This window comes from Erpetoichthys calabaricus, chromosome 7, assembly GCF_900747795.2.
Source record: "Erpetoichthys calabaricus chromosome 7, fErpCal1.3, whole genome shotgun sequence".
Classification (NCBI taxonomy): Eukaryota; Metazoa; Chordata; class Cladistia; order Polypteriformes; family Polypteridae; genus Erpetoichthys; species Erpetoichthys calabaricus.
The window spans coordinates 842,172-868,326 of NC_041400.2; the positions used below are offsets into that span (position 1 = coordinate 842,172).

The 26,155-nt window shown below is 50.4% G+C and overlaps 1 protein-coding gene across 1 annotated transcript; it reads left to right on the forward strand.

Moving 5' to 3' along the window:
- Positions 1 to 1,797: 1,797 nt before the first annotated feature.
- On the forward strand, positions 1,798 to 26,155 carry slc1a1 (solute carrier family 1 member 1). The gene is made up of 12 exons (XM_051929802.1): positions 1,798 to 2,107; positions 5,602 to 5,742; positions 7,720 to 7,812; positions 10,902 to 11,016; positions 11,107 to 11,149; positions 12,485 to 12,586; positions 13,069 to 13,253; positions 16,265 to 16,372; positions 18,164 to 18,286; positions 20,154 to 20,348; positions 22,498 to 22,632; positions 23,332 to 26,155. The coding sequence occupies exons 1-12, from the start codon at positions 2,017 to 2,019 to the stop codon at positions 23,573 to 23,575; spliced, it is 1,575 nt and encodes a 524-aa protein (XP_051785762.1). The 5' UTR covers positions 1,798 to 2,016; the 3' UTR covers positions 23,576 to 26,155.

Consider the following 26,155-nt stretch of genomic DNA (forward strand, 5'->3'; position numbering starts at 1 on the left):
CGTTAGGTTCAAAGATTCTTGATGGCACCCCACCCACCTGCAGCAAACAGCCACCTGAGCGTCGTCACCAGTCTGTCACCTTTTCTGTTCCTTGGTTGTGTTTCTGATGAGGACAACTTTCAGTACATTCTGATTGGATGATAAGGCCATCTGATGCTTCCAAATGGTCATCCACAGGTCCCTTTGTTGATCTCCTACTGAAGGCCCACCAAGACTGTGATGGATGGCAGCGGAGCAAAGTGACCATCTGAAAAGGAAAGGAGCAGAGCTGCCATGGGGTGGCGCAGGGTGAGCCGCCTATGACATCAAAGGTGGACACTCTTGCTCTGACAGGTCAGTTGGGTCGAGGGTGGACACATTGAGAGGGATCTTGGTGTCTGGTAGATGGCACTCGGCTTATCAAGTCTCCTCAGTGCTCCGTATCGTCCATTCTGAAGAGCATCCATGTGAGAAATAGAGGAAGGGAGTGCTTCTGAAAGGCACTATATGAAGGAGTGATTCACTGCTCATCTCCCTGTGGTTCTTTGAACCTTCTGGTGATCCTTGATGGCCGTCACAGCACAACATTGGCTTTATCCAAAGTAACTTTTACAGCTCAGCTCTTTCCGTGATTGTACTTGGGCAATGCCCACCAGCAGTAGCTGGGAAGTGACCTTTTATATAGCGCCTTGCACACACAACATCCATGTAGTTTCCACAAGTGTGTCCTTACAGCTCTGGCTGGCATCTCACTCAGGGTGCTGGTGTTTCATAGCTCTCTCAGATTGGTGAGGTGGCCAGTCCAGGTCACTCACTGGTCACACTTGGTCCACCTGGTGATGAGGGACAGCTGATGGCACAATAAATCAGGCTGGACAGGCCGTGCTGAGTGCCTGCCATGCAGAACAAGCTCCTGGGTGGCACCGGGGTGAGAAACTCAAACACAAGGCGCCCTGCAGCCTATCACTTCTCCCTTGTCCTTCAGTCCACTCTTCAACTTCTTCCTTCCATTGCTGTGATGAGATGGGTGTCCTCAGCCCACTTGTCATCGTCCCAGCCTGAGATAAGCTGAGCCAGCATTTAATGGGCTGAGCTGGGCTGACCTGTGCCCACCACAGCAGTGGAGACACAAGTCCAGCCTGACAATGGGGACTTGAAGGGACCTGTGGAGGGGGTCATAGGTGACCGTCACTGTCCAGAGTGGAATATAAAGGGCACAGAGGAGACAACGTGCCAGCACATTTAATCTTTGAACATTCAGCTCTTCAGGAACGGAAGCAAATTGAAATATTGTCTTTGTGGTTTATTTGTCAGCCCTGAACATTCAGCAGTCAGAGTCTGCCAGGCGCTCCCTCTGCCATTTCAAATTAGGAAAACACAGGCTGGCAAAGCAGTGCCAACGAGAAAGTCACAAGGGACATCTAGTGGCGCAATTAGAAAATGCACCTCCGTAATCGATAAGGAATATTAATTGTTGTCCCCCGTATTTGACTCTGCTGGCCGGGCCGCATGTTCTTCTGCGTGTCTAAGACCACCAGTGGCTCCCTGGCTTCTCTCCTCCGCGTTTGTTAGCCGCCCACCTGTGAAGGACCAAAGTCCACCGTTGTTTGTTTGTTTTTTTCTTAAAGATTTGAACAATGAAGTTTACACACACCCCCCCCCCCCAAAACGCCCCCCCCAACCCGTTCCGCGGGCCTTCAGCCCCACCCCCTACTCAGGTGCGGCATTTAAGGCGGCCGCCGCGCTGTGCGAGAGAGAGAGAGAGAGAGAGAGAGAGAGAGAGAGAGAGAGAGAGAGAGAGAGAGAGAGAGGTGCAAACGAGCGACAGAAACACACAGAGAGAGAGAGAGAGAGAGAGAGAGAGAGCACGCGCGGACAGAGCGGAGCGAACGCGCTTGGGGGGCTGGCAGCCGGGGGTCTTGAATCAGCAGAACGCGGCTGTCTTGAGGGCCAACGCTGCCTTCGCACTACTGCTCTCCTCTTCCTCCATCAAACCTCTCAGCGCTCAGACGACAAGGAGAAACGCGCCGGCCAACGATGGGGAAAAAGAACAAGAAAGGCTGCGACCTGAAGGGCTTCCTGAAGAAGAACTGGCTGCTCATCACCACGGTGGTCGCCGTGGTCTTGGGTGAGTGAGTCCCTGCTTTCCGTTATCGGCGCCTGAACGCGGCGTGACCGGCTCGATTCACCGCGGGAGGGCCCACGGAGCCGGAGATGAGTGGCCGGGCAGCGGCGACCGAAGATGCGCTCGATCCGTGCGGGCTGGCACCTGACGCCACTCTGGAACGAGCCGACGGAGATTGGCCAAGGCGGAGGGGCAGGCGCCGAGCCTCAGCAGACGCTTAGGTCTGTCTGTCGGGGGGTCGTGCCCGCAGAGATGCCCCCTCGCTACCTACCAGTTGCTGTGTGGAACTGAACATTGGTGAATGAGACGGCGTGGCCGCGGCGCAGGTGGGCGGAGGGCACGGTGGGTTCGTCACTGAGTTGTTGGGGTGTAGGGGGGCCGCATTGCCGCCCCTGTCTGCTCGGCACACGTCCTCTAGAGGGCACAGTCCCGTCTGCGGTACGGCGGCTCTCAAGCCCCGACGGATGGGTCGATACGGCGCTTGGCTCTACGGGCCATCCCAGGGCATCTTACCAGTGCGGTCTGGCAGTATGAGTCGTGACAGGTGATGTGACTTGCTCAGGGTCACACAGAGGGTCTAGGGTGGGATTCAGCAACACGTGAAGCAGCAGTGTCAGCCATCAGTGGCTCGGGACTCGAACACAGGGCATCGGTCCAGACAGGTGGGCAGAGCCTCAGTGCCAGTCCTCATTACGGGAGCTCATTACAGCCGTCGGTCTGTGTTCTCTATAGCGCCTTTCACTGCACGTTTGTGCAGATAATGGAAAAGCTACTGGCAGAGAAAATGTAAAACCAATTCAAGAGGACTGCGTAGCGCACCGTTACCAGCAAACGTCACCGAAAGACCCTTTAGCCATCAAACTATCACATGGTGTCTTGTATAGCGCCTTTCACAGCAAGTGGAATCAAACATTTAGAAAAGAGAAAGAGTTGCACAGAAGTTTCTGCATGTAGAAGGGCGCCGGGACATCTGGCACTGACTCGTCACCCCGATGCTGACCTCCATCATAACGCCCAAGCACTCCGCTGTCCTCCGTCATTTAGAAATGAAATCTCAAGAATGTCCAAATATGCCCACCCAGCAGCAGGCCTGTCAAGACCCCCAAACTGTATGAAAAACAAATGCCGATGAGGATTAGTGAATTCTTTGACGTGCTGCGTTTGCACTCCGGCTGACCCCACAGCGTCCCCTCTTTCTAGGGGGTGACCCGCCGAGTGACCTGAGCTGACCACTGAATGCGGGGGGGTCTGAACCAGTGACCAGCTTACATCGGTGGGGCAAACAGCCCGTTGAATGGTGTGAACAGGATGTCCTCGGGTCTCCCCTCACTAAAATGAGCAGCCCCTCCATCTGTCTGCCCACCTGTGTGAAGAACACAAACGGCGGCTGAGCGGCGAAGTTGAAGTGGCGGCCATCCTGACTTAACGACACGCCGGACACATCAACGCCACGACAAGGAACAGCAACAGAAAGGACGAAAAGCGCCACAGAGCAAAGGCTGCCTGAGCGTCCATAGTGTCCAGGGAGGAGCCCGCCAATTGGTGGGCACACTGTGCTTTGGGGGTCCCTTCTGCTTTCCCACCTTTGAACCCCTGGCTCTTTTTTTTTTGCATTCTTTTTCTCTTACTTTCTTATTCTTTTCTAACATTCACCGTAATGTCACCGTAATGTCACTCTGTCTCACTTGAGCTCTCTGCTCTGCTCTGGTGGTCTCGCTTTTGTCTCAGAGGGCTGCTGGCTTCCAAACACAAAGGACTGCGACTTTCATTAGGAGAGTGCTCAGCCCTTCTGGTCACATGGGGGCGCCGTCCTGCTCCTCCTAGTCCCCCCTTCCCTCGGCCCGAGGGTCCGCTGCTTTGCCACCTTCTCTCAGTTAATTTTTATTCACTCCTGGCTTCCAAATCGTCACCGCAGTGTCAATGTGGACTTTACACCTGGAATGTTTTATGAAGGCCTCTTGTGATTTTATGTGACCACTCAATAAATGGGCCATCGTGAGCTGTGTGACTGGGTGGGCAATCAGAGGTGGCAGACAATAAATGAGGACGAGGCCTTCACACACACACACACTCATGGAACTTTCAAATAATGGTACACTTTATTTATATAGCGCCTTTCTCATACTCCAAGCACTTCCCAGAATCCCAAAGTGAAGAACAAGAGGATTCACCATTGGATACAAAGTCCTTTGTTTTATATAGCGCCTTGGAGCGCTGATTGATATGCCAGTTGTTTCAGTTTCTTCGTACTTTCCTAGCACCTTCTCCGGGGTACACTAAGCGCAGGCAGACGTGACGCAGACTCCCACTGACCTCCAGGTGGCCATTCAGTCCACCATTTCACTCCGCTGCTCCGGGGTCCACTCTGCTCCTCGGAGACTTTTATTGTCGTCCAGAGCCTCCTTCTTAGCACCTTGACCCCCAGCAGTGTCTCTTAATACCTGGAATGCACCCTCTTGGTCTCCATCCAAGCTGGCTGTGCTTTCTACCCAGCCCTGGACTGGCATGTTAACTGGGGCAACCACTAACATCTAAGGGCAGATGTCATCAACCTCCAGCTCCAGGGGTCTTACCACAGAAATGGAGCCCACCCAATATGATAATAGAGACCGTGTGGAGGAGTGATGACCCCCAGGTTTGGAGGTGCCCACTGTTATGCCAATGAAGGGATTATAGATATGGCAGACGCGGAAAATGAAGCAACAGGACAGGCACACAAGGGGACTCAACTGTCACCCGTCCTGTGAACCGACCCACTGTAGTCCCAGTAATGACTGTCCCTTAGTGTTGCTTTCCTGCTCACACTTTCACGCCCAGTTGCGTCACCATCTTTTTTTTGTCACAGGGCCATGCTGGTCTGGTGCCAGACTAGTGCCACCTGTTTTCAGTGCCACCCTCTTGCCAAGCAGCAAAGCCATCAGAGTTGACTGCACAGTCCTTGACATGTCAATAATTTCCTGGCTTTGTTTCTCGATAATCTCAACCCTGATGACAGCTGATCTTGAGAGACCACCGACTGTTGTGTTTTTTGAAGGGTCCATTCTGGTTTTACAGTTTTAAATTGTTGATTATTTTTGGTTATTTTACAATCTTTATTGTTTATTCTTTGTTATGAGCCTGGAGGGGCGGGGCCTATTGATGCTGTAGCTGTAGGCCCCGCCCCCACGCTATTTTAGACCCATGAAGGTCCTGACAAGGCCTCAAAATGTCCAAAATCAGACCAGAGCCCACCTCAACTGAACCAGTAAGCAGCCGAGCACCCAACTCAAAAGGCAGCCTTTGAAGTTCTCAGAGTCAGTGGGTGGTCCTCCAGGTGATTGTCACCTCAGAATCAGTGGGTGGTCCTCCAGGTGATTGTCATGGTGACTCCGCCCCCTAGGCAGTGGGCATTCCTCCAGCTGATTGCCACCTCAGAATCAGTGGGTGGTCCTCCAGGTGGACGGGGTGCCCGACAGGTGGCCAACTCCTTGACTTTTTCGTTTGTGTTCTTTTCACAGGCATCGGCTTGGGCCTCCTCGTCCGTGAATATGCCACGCTCTCTAACCTTGACAAGTTTTACTTTGGCTTCCCCGGTGAAATCCTCATGCGAATGCTGAAGCTGATCATCCTGCCCCTCATCATATCCAGCATCATAACAGGTGAGGGTCAAAATGACGTTAAAATGAAGCGATGCCACTGAGGCAGAGTGGCCGTCACGGTCCCAAAGTGACAACAATGGGAAATCACGTACTGTAATGTGTTGGATAGTGAAGCCCAAACCTCACTCTAGGGGGTGCCACAGAGCACCAGACCCCAGACCCAACTGCAGCGAGACAGTCCTGGGTTCAAATGAATATTTGGTCATGGAGAAGCACCTTCACGAGGCTGACACGACCACAATATGATTCTTTTCTTCCTGCTTTCCTTCCTCCTCCATTCTTCCCAGATGAAGTTTGTCCTTCAATCCTCACCCGACTCCCACTTGTGTGGGTGAGGCAGACCCTGGAGTATTTCCAGTGCCACCACAGTCCAGGGTGAGGCACAACCTCCTTAACATCAAGAAGCCTTCACCCTGCAGCGCCCCCTGGGGGATCCCAAGAAACCCAGCAGGAGCTCCCATTGGGACTTCAACTCCCCTTCTGCCCTGCGGGTGTGCCCACCAGAGGGCACCAGAGCCTGTAGGGGACACTTAAATTTTTATGTTGAAGGTTAGGAGGCCATTACACCATTGATGGAGCTTTTGGTCACTCAGGTGGCCTCGTCCTCCTCACACAGCACAGGAGATGTCTACCCCTCTTTTGCCAGCCCTGAGTGACAGTGACAGATGGGGACTCGTGGGGGATTGGGGGGACAGCACAGGTAGGTAGACGTCTGTGTGATGAGGAGAGGGGCCTGAGCAGCAGGCACAGCATGTGGAGAAGGTTTGGATCAGGAAAGAAATGAAAAGAAACGAGACTAGGGACGGGGCAGACTGGCTTGCCAGAAGGGCAGAGAGGGCATCAGAGTAAAGCAAAGGGGGCAGGAATGACCTTGAAGACCAGCAGGCGAAGTAAAAGCCACCGGCCAGGCTACCAAAAATCAAAAGTGACGGCACATAGTGTGTTAGGTGGTCTCCGCAGTGCCACCTTAAAGGGTCAGCATGTGAAGATGTCACATGTCAGTGACGCGGGTCACACTGTGTTGAGAACCGAGAGTCCCAAAGAGGGGGCTCGGCCCTGGTCTCTGTTTCTTTTCTTTTGTTTTGCCGTGTTTGGTTGATTATTTGGTGACGTTTATCTGCGGGATTCCTTGCTTTGATATTTTCTTTTGTAATAATTTTAAAACGATTGTATTGTCTTGTTTGTGCCAGGGCCTCCTCTGGCTGGCGTTCAGAAAGCTCCCTTTTGTCTTTGATGTTGACATTCTTGCTCCTTCAGTTTCTGTGTCTGTTTATCTTCTTTTACGTTTTGTGGGCGGGGCCACCTGTCAGTCACCACAGGGACCTGCCCCTCAGCCCTGTCAAGGCGGCCACAGCTGGCAGTCCTCTGTAGTTCATTGAATGCGCTGCTCTTGGTGGGTGCTTTGGATTTCACTCTTATTGTGTGTTTGTGGATTTTTGATCCCTTTGCCCTTTGTTTGGACTGCTCTTCAGATTTCTGACATTATTGGCCAGTAAGGAGAGCAGGATTCACCTCTCCGGTCCTCCTTGCGTGGAGTTTGCATGTTCTGCCCGTGTCTGCTTGGGTTTCACTCAGCTGCTCCAAAGTCACGCAGGTTAGGTGATTTGGTGACACTAAATTGGCCCAAGTGTGTGTGTGTGTGTGTTCAGCCTGCGATGCACTGCCACCCTGTCCTTGTGCCCAGTGCCACCTGGGACGGTCCAAAGCGCCCCTGGACTGGATGAGGTTTATTATAAAGTGACATCACATGACTTTGTGTGCCTTTGTGCTCCTCAGAGTTTATTTTGGGACATTTTTGTAAGATGAGTCTTTTAATTTTTAAGGATTGTTTGTTGCCCTCTTTTGACAGTTTTACTCCCTCTAGTGGACATTCTGAGTATTTTTTGGGAGTTCATCACTTATGTTAGCTCTGTTTCTGTGTTGAGTCCATAGGGGGCCGGGCCCCCCCGCCTCACTCCTCTTTTCTTGCTTTCACAGGAGTGGCCGCCTTGGACTCTGAGGTGTCTGGGAAGATCGGCCTGCGTGCCGTCGTTTATTATTTTTCCACCACCATCATTGCTGTCATATTAGGTAAGTGGCGTCGTTGTCCACTCAGGTTGTGTTGTTGATGCTCGCTCGTCACTTCTTTGCTTTGGCTTAATTTTTTGATCAGGTAATCAAATGAGACCAAACCCCAGACCCTACGGTGTACAGACCCTGAATATTCCAAATCTGAAAAGCATCAAACCGAAGTCAGTGGCACCAGTCAGGACCAGTCAGGACCAGCCGGGTCCTCCGCACTTCACATCAGCATTTGGGCCTTAAGCCCCAGTCGAGGTGCAGGCTTTCATGGCCTGCATAGCCCCATAAAGGGTGACAAGGCTCTAATGTCCAGAAGTGGGAGAGAGGAACCTAAAGACCTCTGGCCCACCATTAAAAGAAACAAAAAACAAGTAATGGTCCGTATTAGTTCAAGGTTTATTTATTTACAAAAAGAAAATTGGAAAAAAGAGCAATGCAAAAAAATAAATCAACATAAAAGACTTGGCTTCAAATCTCAAAAAGAATGAAATAAAGAGAGAAAAAAATGGAGAGAATAACCAAAAAGAAATGAAAAGGCAATGAAAAGAAATACAAAGAGTCGGCCGTGAGCCACAAAATGGACGTCAACCAAAAACTGCAGCAGGACACGATGACAAAGAGGGGACCCGGGGATGGCGACTGGAAGGCCCAGCCGACGTCAAGATGGCCGCCATGGCGTTGGATTTTGTTTTGTTGGTTTCTTCACTTCTTCTTCCAGATGTTTCTTCTTCTGGATCTACTGGTCCTTGGACTTTTGGGACCGTGCACTGGATTTGCTTGCCTTTTAAGTGACCCCTCCTGATTGAAATTTATTTTGGTGATTTTGAATATAAAGAAGGATTGTTTTTGCTATTGTGGGACTTTTTTATGCTCCTCCTCCTCCTCGTTCTCAACCGTTTTTTTGACTGTCGTCCTTTTTAATTGGATGAGCTCACCCACATGTTGCTGTTGGGCCTGTGCAGGCCTGAAGCCTGCTCTTAGAGTTTGGAGATGGCTGCCCTTGATTTGTAGGCCTCAGTAGTTGAAGTGTGGAGTCGAGCCTCGTTTAGAGAACTGAGAGCTGGGAAATTGTGAAAGAAGACGTGAGAGAAGTAAAAGATCAGGCAAGGAGGAGATGAAGATTATTAGGAACGATGAAGACGAAGGAGAATACACAGACAGTGAAAGAGCAAAAGCCACGAGCTTCCATTCCATTGAAGTTTACAACCTCAGCAAAGTAACAGGGACTACTAAGGAGGTGCTGAGAGATTCAATCGGCTGACATCAGACAAGCCACCAGCAGCAGGTCACGTCCATCAGCGAGTGCTTGAGGGGGTTAGTGGGTGAAGATCGAAACCCCATGTTGAGGACTGAATGTTTGTATTCATTTACATTCATTTATGTGGCCAACACCTTCACCCAAAGCGACTTACAACATTTGAGATACAATTGGTTATGTTTCTTTTCTTTTTCCGAGTAACTATAGGCCAGCAAGCGTAACGTCAAGACCCCCACAGGACCCTCAGGGACTTGGCCCCTTAGCAGAGACTCGACTGGACTTCTAAAGATGGCAGCGTGTGGACACCTGATTGTCTGATGCAGACTCACGTTTGGTTTCAGTGCGAGACCCCCATACCGATAATCGCAGATCGTTTTCATTGAGCGTCTGGGGAGGGTCCTCCCCGTCAGAGACCCCCGGGCGCACACCCAGAACACCCTGATTGTAGGGCGGCACCTGCCTGACATGCATCCCAGAATAATACAGGAAAGGAATTCTGAAGGAAAAGGTGGAGCAGGACGTGTCCAGCAGAGGAGTGTGAGGCCAGATGAGGAAGGCACACAAAAATACGATGAGAGAGGAGTGTGTGGCGCTGCTGATCGCGATTGGCAGGAGGCGTTAGATAAGGTGCCACTTGAGGGTGAGGGGAACTGCAGCAGGATGTTGGTGTCCAGCAGGGGTCAATGACTTAAAGAGCTAACAGGAGTGCAAGCGATAAGCGGGCAAAGTGCCCAGAGGATACCCGACTAGGAGGAAGGGCCGGTGACAGAGAATCGGAGTCGGGTGGGCAATGAAACTGAATGTTAGCAAAAGTGAAGTAAGGACTTGGGGGTCATAGTGGACTTGTCACTGTCCCCATCCCCACAGTATACAGCAGCAATCAAGAAAGCCAGTAGGGTTATATAGCGCCTTGACATGTGGCATTACGAGGTTATGCTTGAGTTTTAAGGCCTCTATATTACAACAAAAACCCAGCAGTGTCGAGGAAAGGGCAGCAGAGGGCAGCCGGGCCGAATCGGGCCTGAGAGGGGAGGCTGAAGGATCAACAGGGGACCTGAGTGACGGGTTAAGGTTATGGAGGAGGAACTGACGGCTGCAACTGTAAAGTGAGCTTTCAGCGAGAACACCTGACATGTCATACGCAGCTCTGGTCACCAAACTACAAGAAAGACAGCGCAGCACTCGAGGCCAGGTGCATCATGGGACTTAAGGACATGGCCGACTACCTGTGAGCAGAGGAGACGGCGCAGGGCCCTCATCAGGCCTTCAAAATCCTCCAAGGCACTGATAAGTTCGACTCTGAGGACACCTAGTGGAGACTAAAGGAAGAGCACTGAGGACTCAAGCCGGGATGGTGTGGGAATCTGAAATGACGTACCAAGGCCTGGAGCTGAAGCAGGAACCCTGAGAACCTTTAAGAAGAATCTGGACGAGATACGGGGGGCCGCTTAGCGATTAGCTGAACACCTAAGTGACCAAATGGCCTCCACTCATTTGTCAAATTCCGTTGGCTCTTGTGGTCTCAGAACACGGGGGACACAGTCGGAGACTCGTCAAGGGCAGATTTCACACAACTCTTAGGAAGTGTCCCGTCACACGGAGGACCAGAGACACATGGAGTGTCATCTCCACTAATAAGTTGGCACGAGTGGCCTGTCCTCGTCACAGTTTGTCTGATGTTGTAAATTTCTGACACCACCTTCCTTTGTTCCTAGTCATTCACAGTTAACTCGTGGGGCTGTAGGAGGCGCTGTTTAACATGGTGGTGGGCACCTTGCTTGGCTAAGTGGTGATGCTGACATCGTCGTCCATTCATGATCCCCTCTACCTTGTCTTGTAGGAATTGTGCTGGTGATGACCATCAAGCCAGGGGTGTCACAGAAGGCCGATGACATGGACCGGACCGGCTCGACGCCCGATGTCAGCACCGTGGACGCCTTGCTGGACTTGCTCAGGTAGCAGCGGGCGGTGGGCCTTGGTGTTTTAGGAGTGCCGAGAAGCGGACTGACGCCTCACCATGTCTCTCTTTATCATTTAAATGACAGAAACATGTTCCCGGAGAACCTCATCCAGGCCTGTTTCCAGCAGGTAAGTGGGTCATGTGACAGGAAGACTCTTACCTGGAGAAAGGGCAAAGGTCAGCAAGTGTGACATATGGGCGGGGCATTAGGAGTTGACAAAGAGTGGCACCATATGTGAGCGATGCAAAACACCTCATGGCCAATTGTGTCCAGTGTGTTCTTGTCGTGTGCTGCCCCTTGGCACATTCTGCCATCAAGTGGTCTAGGTGGGCACACCCTGTCTAGTGACCCTGGGCACCCATATAGAGAGAGGAGACAACAGGGTGGCCACTGAGGGAGGTGCTGAAGTCACTCTGTGTCCTCTGTCAATTACCAGGCTGCCGTTGTCACCTTATCACAATGACAGAGAGCTGCAGACATGACCACCACTCCCATTGGCACTAACGAACGCCCCTTCTATTTTGGTAGCCATCTTTAGTTCTGGTCCATCAGAAATCAACATCTTCTATTACCTGGTGGATGGAGGGCTGGAGCCTACTCTGGTGGCACTTGGGGTGAAGTAGGAGCCCACACTGGATGGGATGCCCGTCCTTCATTGGGCACCCTGGTGCACACAGTCTCACATTTCTTCATATCCGTCAACCTGGCAGCACGTCTTTAGAGTGTGGAACCAGGAGGACATGCAGGCTCCAGGCGGACAGCCTTAGAAGTGTTAGGGTTAGCGTGACTTCACCGACCCAGTTGTGTGCCAACACCCTGCCATGTGTGACGTCCCAGATCCACTTAATTCATGTTAGGACAACTTTGAGTTAACTTGCCATGGACAGGAGTGTGTTACCCGGGCAGAAACCCAAAGCATAACACATCGACTTCTTGCAGGACTTGCACCCTGTCACTGGAACTGTGACTCGGCCGTCTCAAGCGCTGTGCCACCACGTCACTTCTCATGTGACATGTGCTTAAGAATGAAGAGGGATATCCAAATACAGGCAACATGGAATGAAACTACCAATACATCAATGGGCACAAACAGTGGCACAGGGGGTAGTGCTCGGGCGCCTGGGTTCAGGTGCTGCCCTGTGTGGAGTTTGCTTGTTCTCCTTTCATCCTTGTGTAACTTTTTTCTTTTCCATTCCAAACACAAGGGTGTCAGGCAGCTTGACCCAGTGTGTGACTGTGTGTGTGCCCTGTGGTGCCAGTCCCATGCCATCCAACAATGGGATCAGTGGGTCTGATGGGTGACTTTATGTTCATTCTGTTAGTTCCTTCCTGTCTGTGACCCAGCCTTCTGGCTAATGACTCCGGTGTCCATTCGTGCCACGCAAATATGGCATGCAGATGGCACAGACGCCCACATGAGAGATCAAACTGTTTCATGTTGTTCATTGTGTGTGTTTTCTAGTACAAGACAAAGCGTGAAGAGTTAAAGCCACCAAGTAAACCGGAGACGAACAGCACCACGTCCATCATGCCAACGGTCACCATGATGACTGCTGTACCCGAGGTGAGACTCATTGAAAGTAAATGTGTGGGATATGTGAGTGTGTGTGTGATGCCCCCCTCCAGACAGACCACCAGCCTAACTAAGGAGCTATAGGGTGCTGGTTCAGTCCCCACACCACTCTGTGGCCCTGAGTGACTGGTTTCACACCAGTTAGTGCAAATGTAGAACTCTGAAGGCACCAAAGTGCACAGGGATGAAAGGCGCTATATGGGAATGATGAGCTCACCAGTAAACCCAGCGCTTCACAAGTTGCTTTGGATGTCCAGCACATCGGTCAGATTTGGTATAAAATGGTGTCACCTGTGCTGCTTTCCTGAGTGCCAATGGCGCCACTTCCTGTCACTTGAGTCTGCTGGGCCGTCTTTAGCTCAGTGCCCACCTTCGTGGTGCGTTACTGGGGGAGTCTCTTTTGCCGTAATAGAATTCCAGCACATTCCTTCACTCAGACTCATCCAACTGTTTTTTGGTTTTCCTCCATGCAGAACGTAACCAAGGATTACAAAATCGTTGGCCTCTACTCCGATGGCATTAACGTGCTGGGTCTCATCGTCTTCTGCCTCGTGTTTGGGATTGTCATCGGGCAGATGGGCGAGAAGGGCAGGCTGCTGGTGGAGTTCTTTGACGCCCTGAATGATGCCACAATGAAGATAGTGCAGATCATCATGTGGTAGGTGTGACACTGCTGTCATTCGGCGGGTTTGCTGGGTCGTCCCGGGTGCCCCTTCTGATGGGCCCTTGTCCAGTCGCTCCCGTGTCTAATGTTTGCCACCTGACTCCATGTCCCCTGCTGTGTGGTTGGACATCTGTCTAAAGTCATTTTGAGGTCTCAGTGCCCTGGTGCTGGGTGTCCAATCAAAGTCCTTCTGTTGGCCCGATGGCCTCCTTGGCATGGACTGCCGCGCCAGACCCCAGGCTGTCATTTCTCTGGAGGCTTCCTGCATTGTGATGGCTTCCATTGATCAGCACATTCTTTGTCAATTTTTCAGTCATTGTTATTTTTTGGAAGCATTGTGGCCAAGAGTGTGCCCTATGATGGACTGCTGTGCCCCTACCCTGTGCCCATTACAGCCAGGATGGGTGCCAACCCCATTACTAACTGTTATGATCTGACCAGCTCACAAAAGTCACAATGAGGCTTTACCTTAAAATCTAGCCTCAGGCTTTAACAGAGGCCTAGAAATCAAAACTCCAGGCGCAGGCTTCAGGCCTACACAGGCCCAACCAGAACGACACTCAGAAAGGAGAAGGGGGACCATAAACCCCTGGCTGCAGAATAACAAAATAAAAGCAAATTTTACAATTTAAAGGTGTATTCACCAAATAAACAAAAAACAGAGACAAAACGGAGAAAGGTTTGCCTGAAAAGGTGAGCCAAAGCCGCTCCACAGTCCCAAACATTTGGTCATTTAAATGAAACCAACGTCCAAAACATAAAATATCAAAAAATAAAGCGAGAAAAGTAACAGCATGCTGTAGCAACCTTCTAATGGTCTACTGGGATCTTAAGTAGCAATGGGTGGTCCCATCAGGTGATCACACCCCTGGGCTCAAGACAGTGCTGTGAAAAAGTATCTGCCCCCTGCCCCAATATCCTCTATTTTATACATTTGTCCCATTAAGTGGCTTCTGATCGTTACATAAAATGTGGTATTAGAAAAAGGGAAAGACACAGAACGCCAGCTGAGAAGACGCAGTAAAGTTATCCAGCCTCTGTGAAAAGGTAATGGCCCCCCTTAGTGACTTTGATGACTCCACTGACTGAACACGGACGGCCCTGTGGAGTTCAAACATCACAATATGCTGCTCCTCACCGTGACAGCAACGTTGTCCTCCACCAAAGGAACTTCAGAAGAGATGAGGAACAGAAAATTTGTTGAAAGTTCCCAATCAGGACAAGTCTAAGGCTCTGGGACTCCAGGGCACCACAGCCAGGACCCTCATCTCTAACGGAGACCATTTGTGTGGTGCAGAGGCCAAGGCTTTGGACTTCAAACCCTGAGATGGTGGGTTCAAATTCTGCTACTGTGTGATCACGAGCGAGTCACTTCATCTGCCTATTCTCCAATTGGGAAGAAAAGAAACACGTAAGTGACCAAATGGCCTCCACTCATTTGTCAAATTCCTTTGGCTCTTATGGTCTCAGAACAGGGTGGCACAGTCGGAGACTCATCGAGGGCAGATTTCACACAACTCTTAGGAAGTGTCCCTTCACACGAAGGGAAAAAGACATCAGCCAAATAATCACATGTAACTGACCCCAAGGGCACAGTGACCACTCGCTCAGGATGTCACAGGGGATCCCTAAAGACCATCTACAGAACGGCAGGCCTCTCCAGCCTTCATGATAAGAATGGGATTCATGGAAGAGGAGCAGGATGGTAACAACATCAGATCAAGAAGCACTGGGGTGGTCCCCAAGTCTTTTGGAATACCGAGAAACGAGTCCAAAGTAGACCCTCCTGGACGACACAGGACCCAGTATGCCTGGCACTGGGCTCACCATGAAATGCTGGGCTGCTGATGTGACGATGGGGAGATGCTTAGAAGACTTGCCATGACTGAAGGAGCCACAAATTTGGCCTTGGACCAGAATATTCTTAAGGAGAAAGCCCACCTATCTGTCCTGAGCGGAAGCTCAAGCGTGACAGGACAAGCAGCTCAAGCAAAAACGCAAGTCGACAAGTGAAGAGCTCAGCTGTTCTGGGGTGTCCTGTCAAAGTGCTGACTTGAACCCGACCTGAGCAGCCGATGCTCACAAACCCCCCAATGTGTCTGAATTGAAGCGTCTCATTGAAGAAGGGTGGGCTATGTGAAAGACGGACCTCAAATGATAGCAAGTGCTGCCTAATCTTGAAACTATGGGGGCAATGACTTCTCCACATGGGAAAGGCCTGATTTACAATCCGTACTGGGTGTCCACTTGGGCTCCTTTCTTTAATGTCACCTTTTGTCCAATGGCCTCAGACCATCCATTAGGAATGTGACAAATAAGAGCAGACCCTTCAGTCCCTTTGTCACTCGTTTGTTTAGTTTATCTCATCAGGGTCCTCCTTAAAGGTTGTCGAGGTTTCTGCTTCAAGTCCAGGTCTTGGTCATTTGCTCCTCACAGAAGCAGGAGAGATCAGGAGGGGGCAAATACTTTTTCACAGCTCTGTTGAAACTGCAAAGGACACACAGCTGAAGTAATCCATATTAACACAAAACAATATGGAGCCCTGCCCGGGGTTTGTTCCTGCCTTGTGCCCTGTGCTGGCTGGGATTGGCTCCAGCAGACCCCCGTGACCCTCTGTTAGGATATAGCGGGTTAGAGAGTGACTGACTGACTGACTGACTGACTGACTGACTGACTGACTGACATGTTCGTGAAGCCGTTATGCGGAGACAAGAAAGCAAAGACATAATCAATAACGACGTTTAAAAAATCAAATAAATGGCAGACACACCTGAGCCTACCGTGACACCCCGGCTGCACCGTAAACTCGGACCACTATTGAAAAATTGGGTGGGATTTTCAATTTTTTGTACTGTCACCCCTTGGATGATTGTTCCTGGGCTGGAGTCTTGTGTGACGCGGTGGGCATCACGTCCCCACCATGGGCTGAGTCGTTTCCCCCAGTAACACACACACAGTGGTCTGCCCGTCTCGAGATGCTGACTTTGATTGTTCTTGTTTTCCAGCTACATGCCAATTGGAATTCTGTTCCTGATTGCTGCTAAGATCATCGAGGTGGAGGACTGGGACATTTTCCGGAAGCTGGGCCTGTACATGGTGACCGTGCTGGCAGGGTGGGTGTCTCCGTCTCTGTGCCGCACTGCCTTTGTTTATAAAATGAATCGACACGTGAAGCTCTCTGCTCAAGGTGTTGAATCTGATGCCAGCCTTTCTGTGTGGCTGCTGCCCACAATATGTACACAAAATGGTGGCAATCGTGAGGCCACAAATAACAAAGAAGAAAGCCAACAAAATTTGGACTAAAACTTAAAGAGTCCCCCCAAATCATTGCACTACCAGTTGAACCCTTACCAGCTTGTCCTCCTAACTCCAAATTCCATGGCCAAGTTCTGGCCAGCTAGGCCATTTCTGGGGTCACTTCCTGTGCCGTTGGCACCACTTCCGGGTCAGAGCAGGCTTCCCACTGGCTGGAGTGCCCCCTGTTGACTGCAGATGTCCCTGGCCATCCTTCTAGAATTGCAGAGGAGCCATTGGTACCCCTTAACCTCTGGGCTGCCCTCCTTCAGACCTGACAGTGATGCCACTTGACTGGGTGGCTGCTGGGCAGACCTCGTGATGCCATGCCCATGCTTTGTTACCAGTGAGTAATCCACGGTTACCTTGCGGAATTCCGTTCAGGGGGGCAACTGACCTTGGCAGCCTCTGGCGTAGGAGACTCGATTCTGCATTCCTGACGGAGTCCAAATCCATGCAAAGATGTGCCAAGACATTATAAAAAGTGCCAGTTGATTCCAGGAAACCTCCTGTGGGCGTGCAGATGCATCACCACCTGCTGATTTCTGATGAAGAGGCTCTGTGATAAGATGGCCCTGTGCTCAGCCCACCCAATTCCATGGCATTGCCCTTTGAGCTGCCATTACAGCTAAGACATCAATGCCCTCCATTGTCCTCCTGTGCCCGCACATCCCACCACACCTGCCCACCCGCCTGCCCACCTTTTAATTATGTTTATCACCAGCCTGGGTTGGTTGCTGGGGGTCCTCGTCTGAATTGTCCTTCTCTCTTCACCCACCCTGAGGTGCTGCTCTGTCAGGTCAGATTTGAGGTTCTGTTTTTATGCCACGCGTTTTGTGCCCACTGAGTGAAGTCCAGTGGCACTTTATGAATAAATCGGGGCGTCAAGTCGGGGGGGTGCTGCGCTTTGACGGTCGTCTTTGGCCGTTTACCTCCACTCTGTTTGTTGCCCTTTAAGTGGTTTTCATTGTTGGAGTTGTGCCCAGTAAGGAGTTTGAACTGGAAATGAGCAAAACAAAAACCAGGAACAAACTTGTAGTGGGGGACGTCACCAGCAGAGGGGGTCCAAAGAGCGCAAGGGGACTCAAAGCCCAAAACACATAAGACGCCATCGATTTGGGAATCTTGGGCAACGGGAGGGAGGAGTGTGGCATCACTGCCAGTGTGGTGACCTCCCGTGTGTCACGTGGGCGCAGCGACCACAAACAACGCAGTTAGAAAGGAACGGAAAACTGAAAACAACCGGAAAATCAAAAAAAATCAAACAAATAACGGAAGAGAATTCTGTGTTGCGGTGGGCTGGCGCCCTGCTCAGGGTTTGTTTCCTGCCTTGCGCCCTGTGTTGGCTGAGATTGGCACCAGCAGACCCCCGTGACCCTGTAGTTAGGATATAGTGGGTTGGATTATGGATGGATGATTGAATTCTGTGTATTGTGAAACTCGTAAAGGAAAAAAAACACCATGGAATAATCTCAGTGCCAAGGCTCCAATTGATGGACTGATCTGGCACTGACCTGCCCACTCGGCTACGCGGCAGACGCCGTTTCATTTTATTTTATGCCCACTTTTGATTTTAACTTTGCTCCTGTTTTACTTTCTCTCTCCCACAGGCTTGCAATCCACGCCATTTTCTGCCTTCCGCTCATTTATTTCATCATCGTGAGGAAGAATCCGTTCACGTTTGCGTTGGGAATGGCGCAGGCTCTCCTGACGGCGCTGATGATCTCCTCCAGGTAAGCCGATGAGCGTCAAGTCGGGAGAGCGTCGTTTTCTTGAAGACGGCCATTTTGTTGCCTTTTAAGGTTTGGTGTCAGCCCCCCAACTACTACCTGCAGGCTGAAGGCTGCACAGGCCCAAAATGGAGAAAGACAGCGGCTTTAATATTCCAAAATGTCCTGCGATGCTCTCGGTGAGAAACTCGGGCCTGAAAAGACGAATCGGATGTAATCAGACATAACTGAAAATGCTTGTTTGAAAATGGAAAACGCAACCAAAAAGGCTCAAAAAGCACAGAAAGGAGATTCCTGAAAGGCAACGCGAGGCTCACACGTCCCAAATCCAAATCCGTCGGGTGAACCCAATAAACGGAGCAGAAAAAAAAACAAATAATCAGGCTGGCAAATCAAATAAAACCAAAATCACAAAAGACTCAGCCCATGGCCGGGACGGGGGGGCTCAGCGGCAGTGACATCATGGTGGCCCCGCCTCTTGGGGCGCCACTCGCAGATCACAAGGGACACGAGAGAACACGACAATACTCAAGAAACAGAAACGTAATGTTTTTAACAAAAAGTATAAGAGAAAAACAAAACAGAAAAGAAACCAAACAGACCAAAAAAATTAAAAAAGAAACGTAAACCGAAAAAGAATTCAGACGTGAGCCTCAGGGGGCTTTGCACCCTAAATACCCCAACTCTTCTCTGACGTTTCAGTCTTTCTTGTCCACTCCGGCGCTCATCTGTCTGATCATAAAAGACGTCATTATGATGGCAACCAATTCGGAATTCATTGCAGAACTACGGGATCTGAGGGTCTTCTCGAGGGTCTCTAATCGTCTCATAACAGGCTGAAGTGTCCAGTTTGGTGTTTCTCCGTCCAGCCGTTTCAGCTCCAGAATGTTCTGAAGAAACACAGACAGACAGACAGGCAGACACACAGCCATCATCGAGATATCGATATTTTGGGTATCAGGGGGACCCTAAAACGTTGAGATCCGCCAAAAACCGGAGATTGAAATTTTGGGTGAATCTAAAGTGTTTGCTCCTCCCCCATAGACGATAGGTTATAGAGGGGGAGAGTGCAAAGCAAAACCCCGGCTGAAACAAAACAGGCTTTTTGTGGGCTCTGTTTCCATGGAAATGCATCCCATGATTCACCGGGCACACGTGATGGATGACATCACTGTCACGGTCATATTAAGGTGCGTTCCCAGATCATCTGGCATTTCAACAGTAATTGCAATTCCGTCCCAAATGTAGAAATTTGAACTTTGATTTCTGGTTTCATGTTGGCGGCTTCTTGTTTTCCCCGTTTCGACCTTCACTTGCGGCTTTTGTCTCGCGGCCCTTCCTCTTTACTGACTCCAGGGGAGACACGTGTGTAGCCTGAGGAGCAGAAAGTCTCCAAACTGGACGTTCTTTTCATCTTTCATTGTGACCAAAACGTTAAAACAAATAAAAAAAAAAGTCGCTGTCCCGAGAATTCCACACGGGTCACTTTAACACAAGAACAGACACAAAGCACGCGATGCCAGCTGTTAAAGTGGCGAGATGTCAACCTGTGCGACTTTCAGGAACTGCACCCCTTTTCTTAAAAGCGAGACCCCAAATGGCGGCACTGGATCAAAAAACAAAATGGCCGCGCAGTAAGCGCAAGGAGTACACGTACTAAAATGGCCGAACTGTTAACTGACGTCACCTCGGTGTCCTTTGTTGTCCTAAAGTACAACAGCAGGCGGTCCTACTAGAAATAAAAACCGGAGCTCCCCTCCATATTGGGAAGCCCCCCTCACTTCCAGTTTCTCCACACTGGCTCTCGATGTGTGTTTTAAGAGACTAACAGTCGCCTTCCTCACCCTCCGCCTGTGCTCTTCATCCTCAGCTCTGCCACTCTTCCTGTGACGTTCCGCTGTGCCGAAGAAAACAACCGAATAGACAAGAGGATCACCCGCTTTGTGCTGCCCGTGGGGGCCACCATAAACATGGACGGGACAGCCCTCTACGAGGCCGTGGCTGCCATCTTCATCGCCCAGCTGAACGACTTGTCCCTGGATGTCGGCCAGATTGTGACTATCAGGTGAGAGCCCAAGGCGAGGACTAAGAGAGCAGGGAGAGAATGAGAGCAGGCAGAAGGTCGTTACTGGGGGGATGGGGGGAGGATGAAAGTCGAAGCTGAAAACTGGAGTAGCAGGACACGCAGTGGAGGAGGAGGAAGAGGAGGAGGAGGAGGGGGGGGGGTTTTATAATTCAAATACAGATAGTGAAATACATGATGACGTGTCACATTAACAACATTACCAAAACAGACCCCTGGCAACTGGCACCACTGTCACAAACTGGCATCGGGCATCAAAATGGTGACAAAATAGAAAATAAAATACTCCGAAACGCTCGCCCTACAGCGCTTCATTCAGACAAATTCCATCTCCAAAAGACAAACTACAAGTACGTGCCAGCGAAGTCCAGAACACCATTTTAATTAAAAGTGACGTTCACAACAAGAGTGTGGCGCATCACTAGCAGGGGTGCCCATCCATTAAAGGGCACACACCCAGCCAGCTTGGGGTCTGCAGAGGCACAGCGAGGTCTCTGAGCTGTAAATCCACCAAAAGGGGTGCCAGCCTCAACCTGTTAGACCAGCGGGCACCAGGACCGGAACTCAAAAGCAGGCTTCACCCCCAGGCAGCTGGACCCCAAACTCCACAGGCCCAAAAAATATAAGGGAGAGGAGACTGTAAAACCTCTGGCATGAAAACACAAAGGCACCTCAAAGGCACCTTTAGACTGAAAGAGTTTATTAACGTGAACAACAAAAAAAATGACAAAAAAGCAAAATACTCAAATAAACAGAAAGGCAAACAAGAAGGTGGGAGCTGAGCGTAGACGTGGAGGTCAAGACTCGCTAATACGATGGAATTCTAGGAGGAGATGAGCAGAGAGACCTCTCGTTTGTAAAGGGTCCTGAAAATTAAAATGACTTGAATTGTCTGCAGCTCTCTGGTCATCTGCTTCTGCTGCTTCCTCATGGAGCTCCGCCATATTAGTGAAACTCCATCTCCGTTACGATAGAAAGCAGAAAATCCACAAAAGTCGTCGCACCTCAGAAGAGCTCATTGGCCAGCTGGCAGCCTGAGCCTCTGCTGGGACCTCAATAGGCAGGGGGCGGGCCTACAACATGGTGACCCCGCCTCCTGGAACAGGGCACATAACTAAACACGACAAAGAAAGAAACTAATATTCAGTGCCTAGTAACAAGAATGGGAAAATGACCCACAAAACACAGCTGGCACAAGCTGGCTTTACACTTGGTACACAGCGGGCACAGGGCACTTACTCTTTATATCAAAGGACTGAAGGGATTACAATGCTGAAAGCCACACAGCAATATGCTTGTGGATAAACTGGCATCCTCCCTGGCCGGGTGCCAAGTGTTGTGCCCCCAAAAGTGCCCCCTTGCCGTCAGTTTCTCTTGAGGATAAAAATGAGTGTCAGAAGATTACTAAAAGGGATAGGGAGCAGCATGTCCTCCTCTTCTTCTTCTTCCATGGCTGTGTTCATACCTTGAGGCCAGGAAGTCCACTGTCAGAGGGTCTTCAGAGCCTGGTAAAGAGGCTGGCAACCCCTGGCCAACAATGACTCCTCATTGCCTGCACATGAGGGCGGATTTGGAGGTTGGGTTTCAGGGGTCTGTTCTACCAAGTCTCTCAGACCCCAACCTTATTGAGGCTGACTCCTATCTATCTATCTATCTATCTATCTATCTATCTATCTATCTATCTATCTATCTATCTATCTATCTATCTATCTATCTATCTATCTATCTATCTATAGTGCCTTTCACTCTATCTATCTATCTATCTATCTATCTATCTATCTATCTATCTATCTATCTATCTATCTATCTATCTATCTATCTATGTAACACGTATAAAAGGCAATATATAATTGGCCAATGTGAAAGGCACTATATAACAGATGGGTTAATGTGACAGGCACTATATAAAAGTTACATTAAGTCTTGTAGCTTTCTCCTAATACTTCAATGAAGCTCTTTTTGCTGACAACACAGTCCACATCAAACTTTTAATTTCCTTCAGAAGCCATCTCGCATGCCCCTCGCCCTTGGTCGTACCCCCCCGGTGCCCGCTGCCTAAGTCTTCATTCTCTAAGTCTCTCTGTCTCTTCCTCCATTGTTCTAATGCTCGGAATTTCCATTTTTTTCACAGCATTACGGCGACGGCTGCCAGCATCGGGGCTGCGGGGGTCCCTCAGGCCGGTCTGGTTACCATGGTGATTGTCCTGACTGCTGTTGGCCTCCCAGCGAAGGACGTCACACTTATCATTGCAGTCGACTGGCTCCTGTAAGTTTATGGTGTCACTGGCAGTTGGCGGTTGGCAGTTGGCGACTCATTGACGTTCCTTGTGGTTTCTCTAATTTTATTTTTGTTTAATTTTTTCATCCCATGCTAAACTTTCATCTGTAGCTTACAATGATGCCAGGTGGAGAGCCTGGCGTGGTCTGGTCTAATGGCACTTGACGTTACTTGTGGGTGCCTTTGTTTGTTGATGATGAGCGTCAGTGTGGCCCCCTAGTGGCTGGGCTGTAAAGTACAGCTGGTGATGCCAGTTTACAGATGGGCGTTTTTTGAATTTTTGTTGAGCGACGGCCCAACTGACGTTTTGATGGGAAATGCAGTGGATGGGTTTCTGGCCCTAAAATCAGCCCCCCTCCAACCCTTAAGGGACAACAGAATGACAATTAAGGGCCCGACCTGCCAGGTGATGGGCACCCTGACTAAAAGAGGGGCCCCTTCTCCCCCCCCCCCCACTTCCCTTTCCTCTTTCTTCTATTGATGGACTAGTCAAATCCAGAATAACAGGAGTGGTCAGGGGCACCAGACGACTGTCCCCTGGTGGCCCTTGGCTGTGATGTACCTCTGATCCCTAACTGTCCTCATCTGGCTGGGTGGCTACGCGGGGTATCCGGTCTGACTGTCCCCAGCTGGCTCAACTGGATGAGCTGAACGTCTCAAACTAACGGCTTTGTGTTTTCTACGCAGGGATCGTTTCCGGACCATGATCAATGTGCTCGGCGATGCCTTTGGAGCGGGCATTGTCCAGAAACTGTCAAAGAGCGAGCTGGAGAGGATGGACCTTTCTTCAGAGGTGGACGTCATCAACCCGTTTGCCTTGGAGACGACCATCATGGACGAAGAGGAGCACGAGAAGAAGTCGTATATCAACGGGGGCTTCACTGTGGATAAGAGTGACTCGATCTCCTACACGCAGACCTCCCAGTTCTAGGGGGCGCCACCGCTCGTTTGATTTCCTATCATCGAAGGCCAAGGCCTCCGAGCAGACAATTAGCCTCACGCTGCTCCATTCTTTTTGTCATTCCTGGCAAATCTGTGGGTGAAACTGAAAAAACACAACGCAACAGTCAAGCGAAGCCCAAGTGGCCGAGTGAGTCTCTCCACGCCTCAGAGGCCGTCAGGGTCCACGTGTGCCAAACGGATGAGGGATGAGACTTGAACCCACATCTCAGAAGAAAACATTTTGCCTGAAATAGTGCATGGTGTTTAGAAAACAAAATCAAGTAATTAAGCCAAAAATGAAAAAAGAGCATCAGGCCAAAGCGAAGCAGGACCAGCGCCACGGCCTGCCGAGTCCCGCACTCGCCCGCCATCCTTTGTGCCATCTGTCACCCTCTACCTGTCACTGACACTTTAAAAAAGCTGTGAAGTTTGACACTACTGAGCCACCTGCTCCCGCTTGGTCCGCCTTCTCCTCTTCACCATTGACTGTTTTTTGGTCTCTTGTGCCTGCTTTTGTACTTTTGGTGCCAAATCAGATGCCAGTCTCACTTGATGTACTATCACTCCAAGGCCTCACGTTCAAATCCCACGCTTTCTTCTCATCTTCTGTGCTAAAATGTGCCAGCTAGTGAAGTTCTGCTTGTCTGAGATGTCCATGCCAGCGCTGCCTCTGCATGCCCTGGCCACCGATTTAGTGCCCATCTCTCTGTTAGTTTTTAAACCTGCCCTGTCCAGTCCAAAGTTTATCAAAGCAGGACCCAGACCCAGCTGGGGTGCCAATCCAATGCTGGGCACATTCACTTATGCCACACCAGTTAGTCTTTTAGGAACAAACACACTCACATGGTGAGAACATGCCAACGTCTTTGAACTGGCCCACTCCGGTGGGCATCTACTGTGGCTTAACAGCTGCCAGGAAGGTCACTGGCTTGCCAGCAGTGTCCCCAGGAGTATGTCACTTTGTCGTGGGCCTTTCTCAGCCGCTCTCGGCTCCCCTTGTTGCTGTGCCAGTCGTACACTCACCCATACAGCTTTTCTTCGCTGTCTTTACTGTAAGCGGGTGAACCCCTCACTTGGGCACCAGTTAGCCTCCCAACGTGCCCTGTTATGTTCTGCTAGCTCAGGAAGCTCACTTTGAGGCTTTGCCTGCAGGATGCCACTGCCGTTCTGCCTCTCCACAGTCAGCCTTACCCCGACTTCTACACGCAGGCCCTTGGCCCGCACAGCTCCACATTTCTACCTTTTACATTAAAAATGCAGATGTTTGTCTCCGTGTCCCCTTTCGTTAACACCACACTGGCGTTTTACACCCATGAGAAGACTCGAATTGCGCTCTGATTGGCTCGTGCTTATTAGGCGGGCCTTCTCTGATTGGATTCTGCTCATTATGATGTCGCATTCCCTGAGGTATTGAAGAGTTGCTTTCCGTGGCACTTTTTGGGTTGCTTGTTTGCGTTTGGCACAGTTGGAATTCTTCACTAAAGGCAGATAATTCGCGAATTGCTACAGTTTAGTGATAAATCTCACAGTTGGCGACGTTACCATCCCTTGAAGGGTCGCTGGATTTCAAACTCGCGGTCAGGTGCCTACTCCCAGTGCAGGGCAGCATCACTAGTCATAAGCGAGGCCCACAATGGACATGTCCCAGTACACGCGTGCAGTGCGCACCCGCTGCTGGGCTGACCCCATCAGCTTCAGGACGTTTGAGGGCCACGTCAGAAGTTCTGCTCTTGAGAGCCGACTGAAACTTCTGATGGGACAGAAATTCTGATTGTACAACGGGCCAATCGTAAAACGCAAGTCTCCTTCCGCAGGTCAAGTGACATCCGATGAAGCGGAAAATGAGTTGCGACTACCAGTTAAAACTGTGCCCAAGTCGCAGGGTGTAGGCCACTTTTAGACGTCTATGAACCTCGTGTGCCCAGTGTAGGCGGACGACTACGCCAGATGCGGTTTTGGTTGTTGGGGTGTGGAGGAGAATACATCTGTAGGTGACGTGACGATGCTGCTGTGGGTGGAGAGCACTTTCATTTAAACATCGAATGTATCGTTATTGTTTGCCACCCAAGAATCCTGCCACACTTGTCCCGTGACAAACTGAGATCTGCCCTCGAGATGCCCCCGTGAGCCTCTCGGCTTCCCACTTTGTTGAATTTCTCGGTGGTGGTTTGAAGGAATCAAAGCTGATTTGCTGCCTGCTTGTATGCATGAAGCGGGTATCGTATCGCTCCAAACACAATTTCTGGTTGGCGTACTTATGTTTAGTGGGGTGCAGGATGAATGTTCTCACTGGGAAGCTCACATTTCCCACATCCACACTTCCCAGCATTAAAGTGCCATTACTGAAGTTGGGCAGAGGTTGCTGATCTCTTCACCGTGACGGCTGCCACGCTCTTCTTCTTATCATTTGTGGGGCACCATCTGTTGGAATGTGTTTTATAAGGCATGTCTTAATAAACTGCATTGCATTTTTCATTTCAACAGATGGTGCACTGCTGTAAGGAATCAGAAGGCAAATCAAGCAGCAGACAAACGGACACCATGACTTAATAAAGGAAATTTTAAATTG

Excerpts from the sequence above, each read along its gene's own strand:
- slc1a1 (XM_051929802.1), top strand. The coding sequence starts at position 2,017 with ATGGGGAAAAAGAACAAGAAAGGCTGCGACCTGAAGGGCTTCCTGAAG. Across the intron at positions 7,813-10,901 it reads CATCATTGCTGTCATATTAG|GAATTGTGCTGGTGATGACC; the intron begins GTAAGTGGCGTC and ends CTTGTCTTGTAG. Across the intron at positions 11,150-12,484 it reads TCCAGGCCTGTTTCCAGCAG|TACAAGACAAAGCGTGAAGA; the intron begins GTAAGTGGGTCA and ends TGTGTTTTCTAG.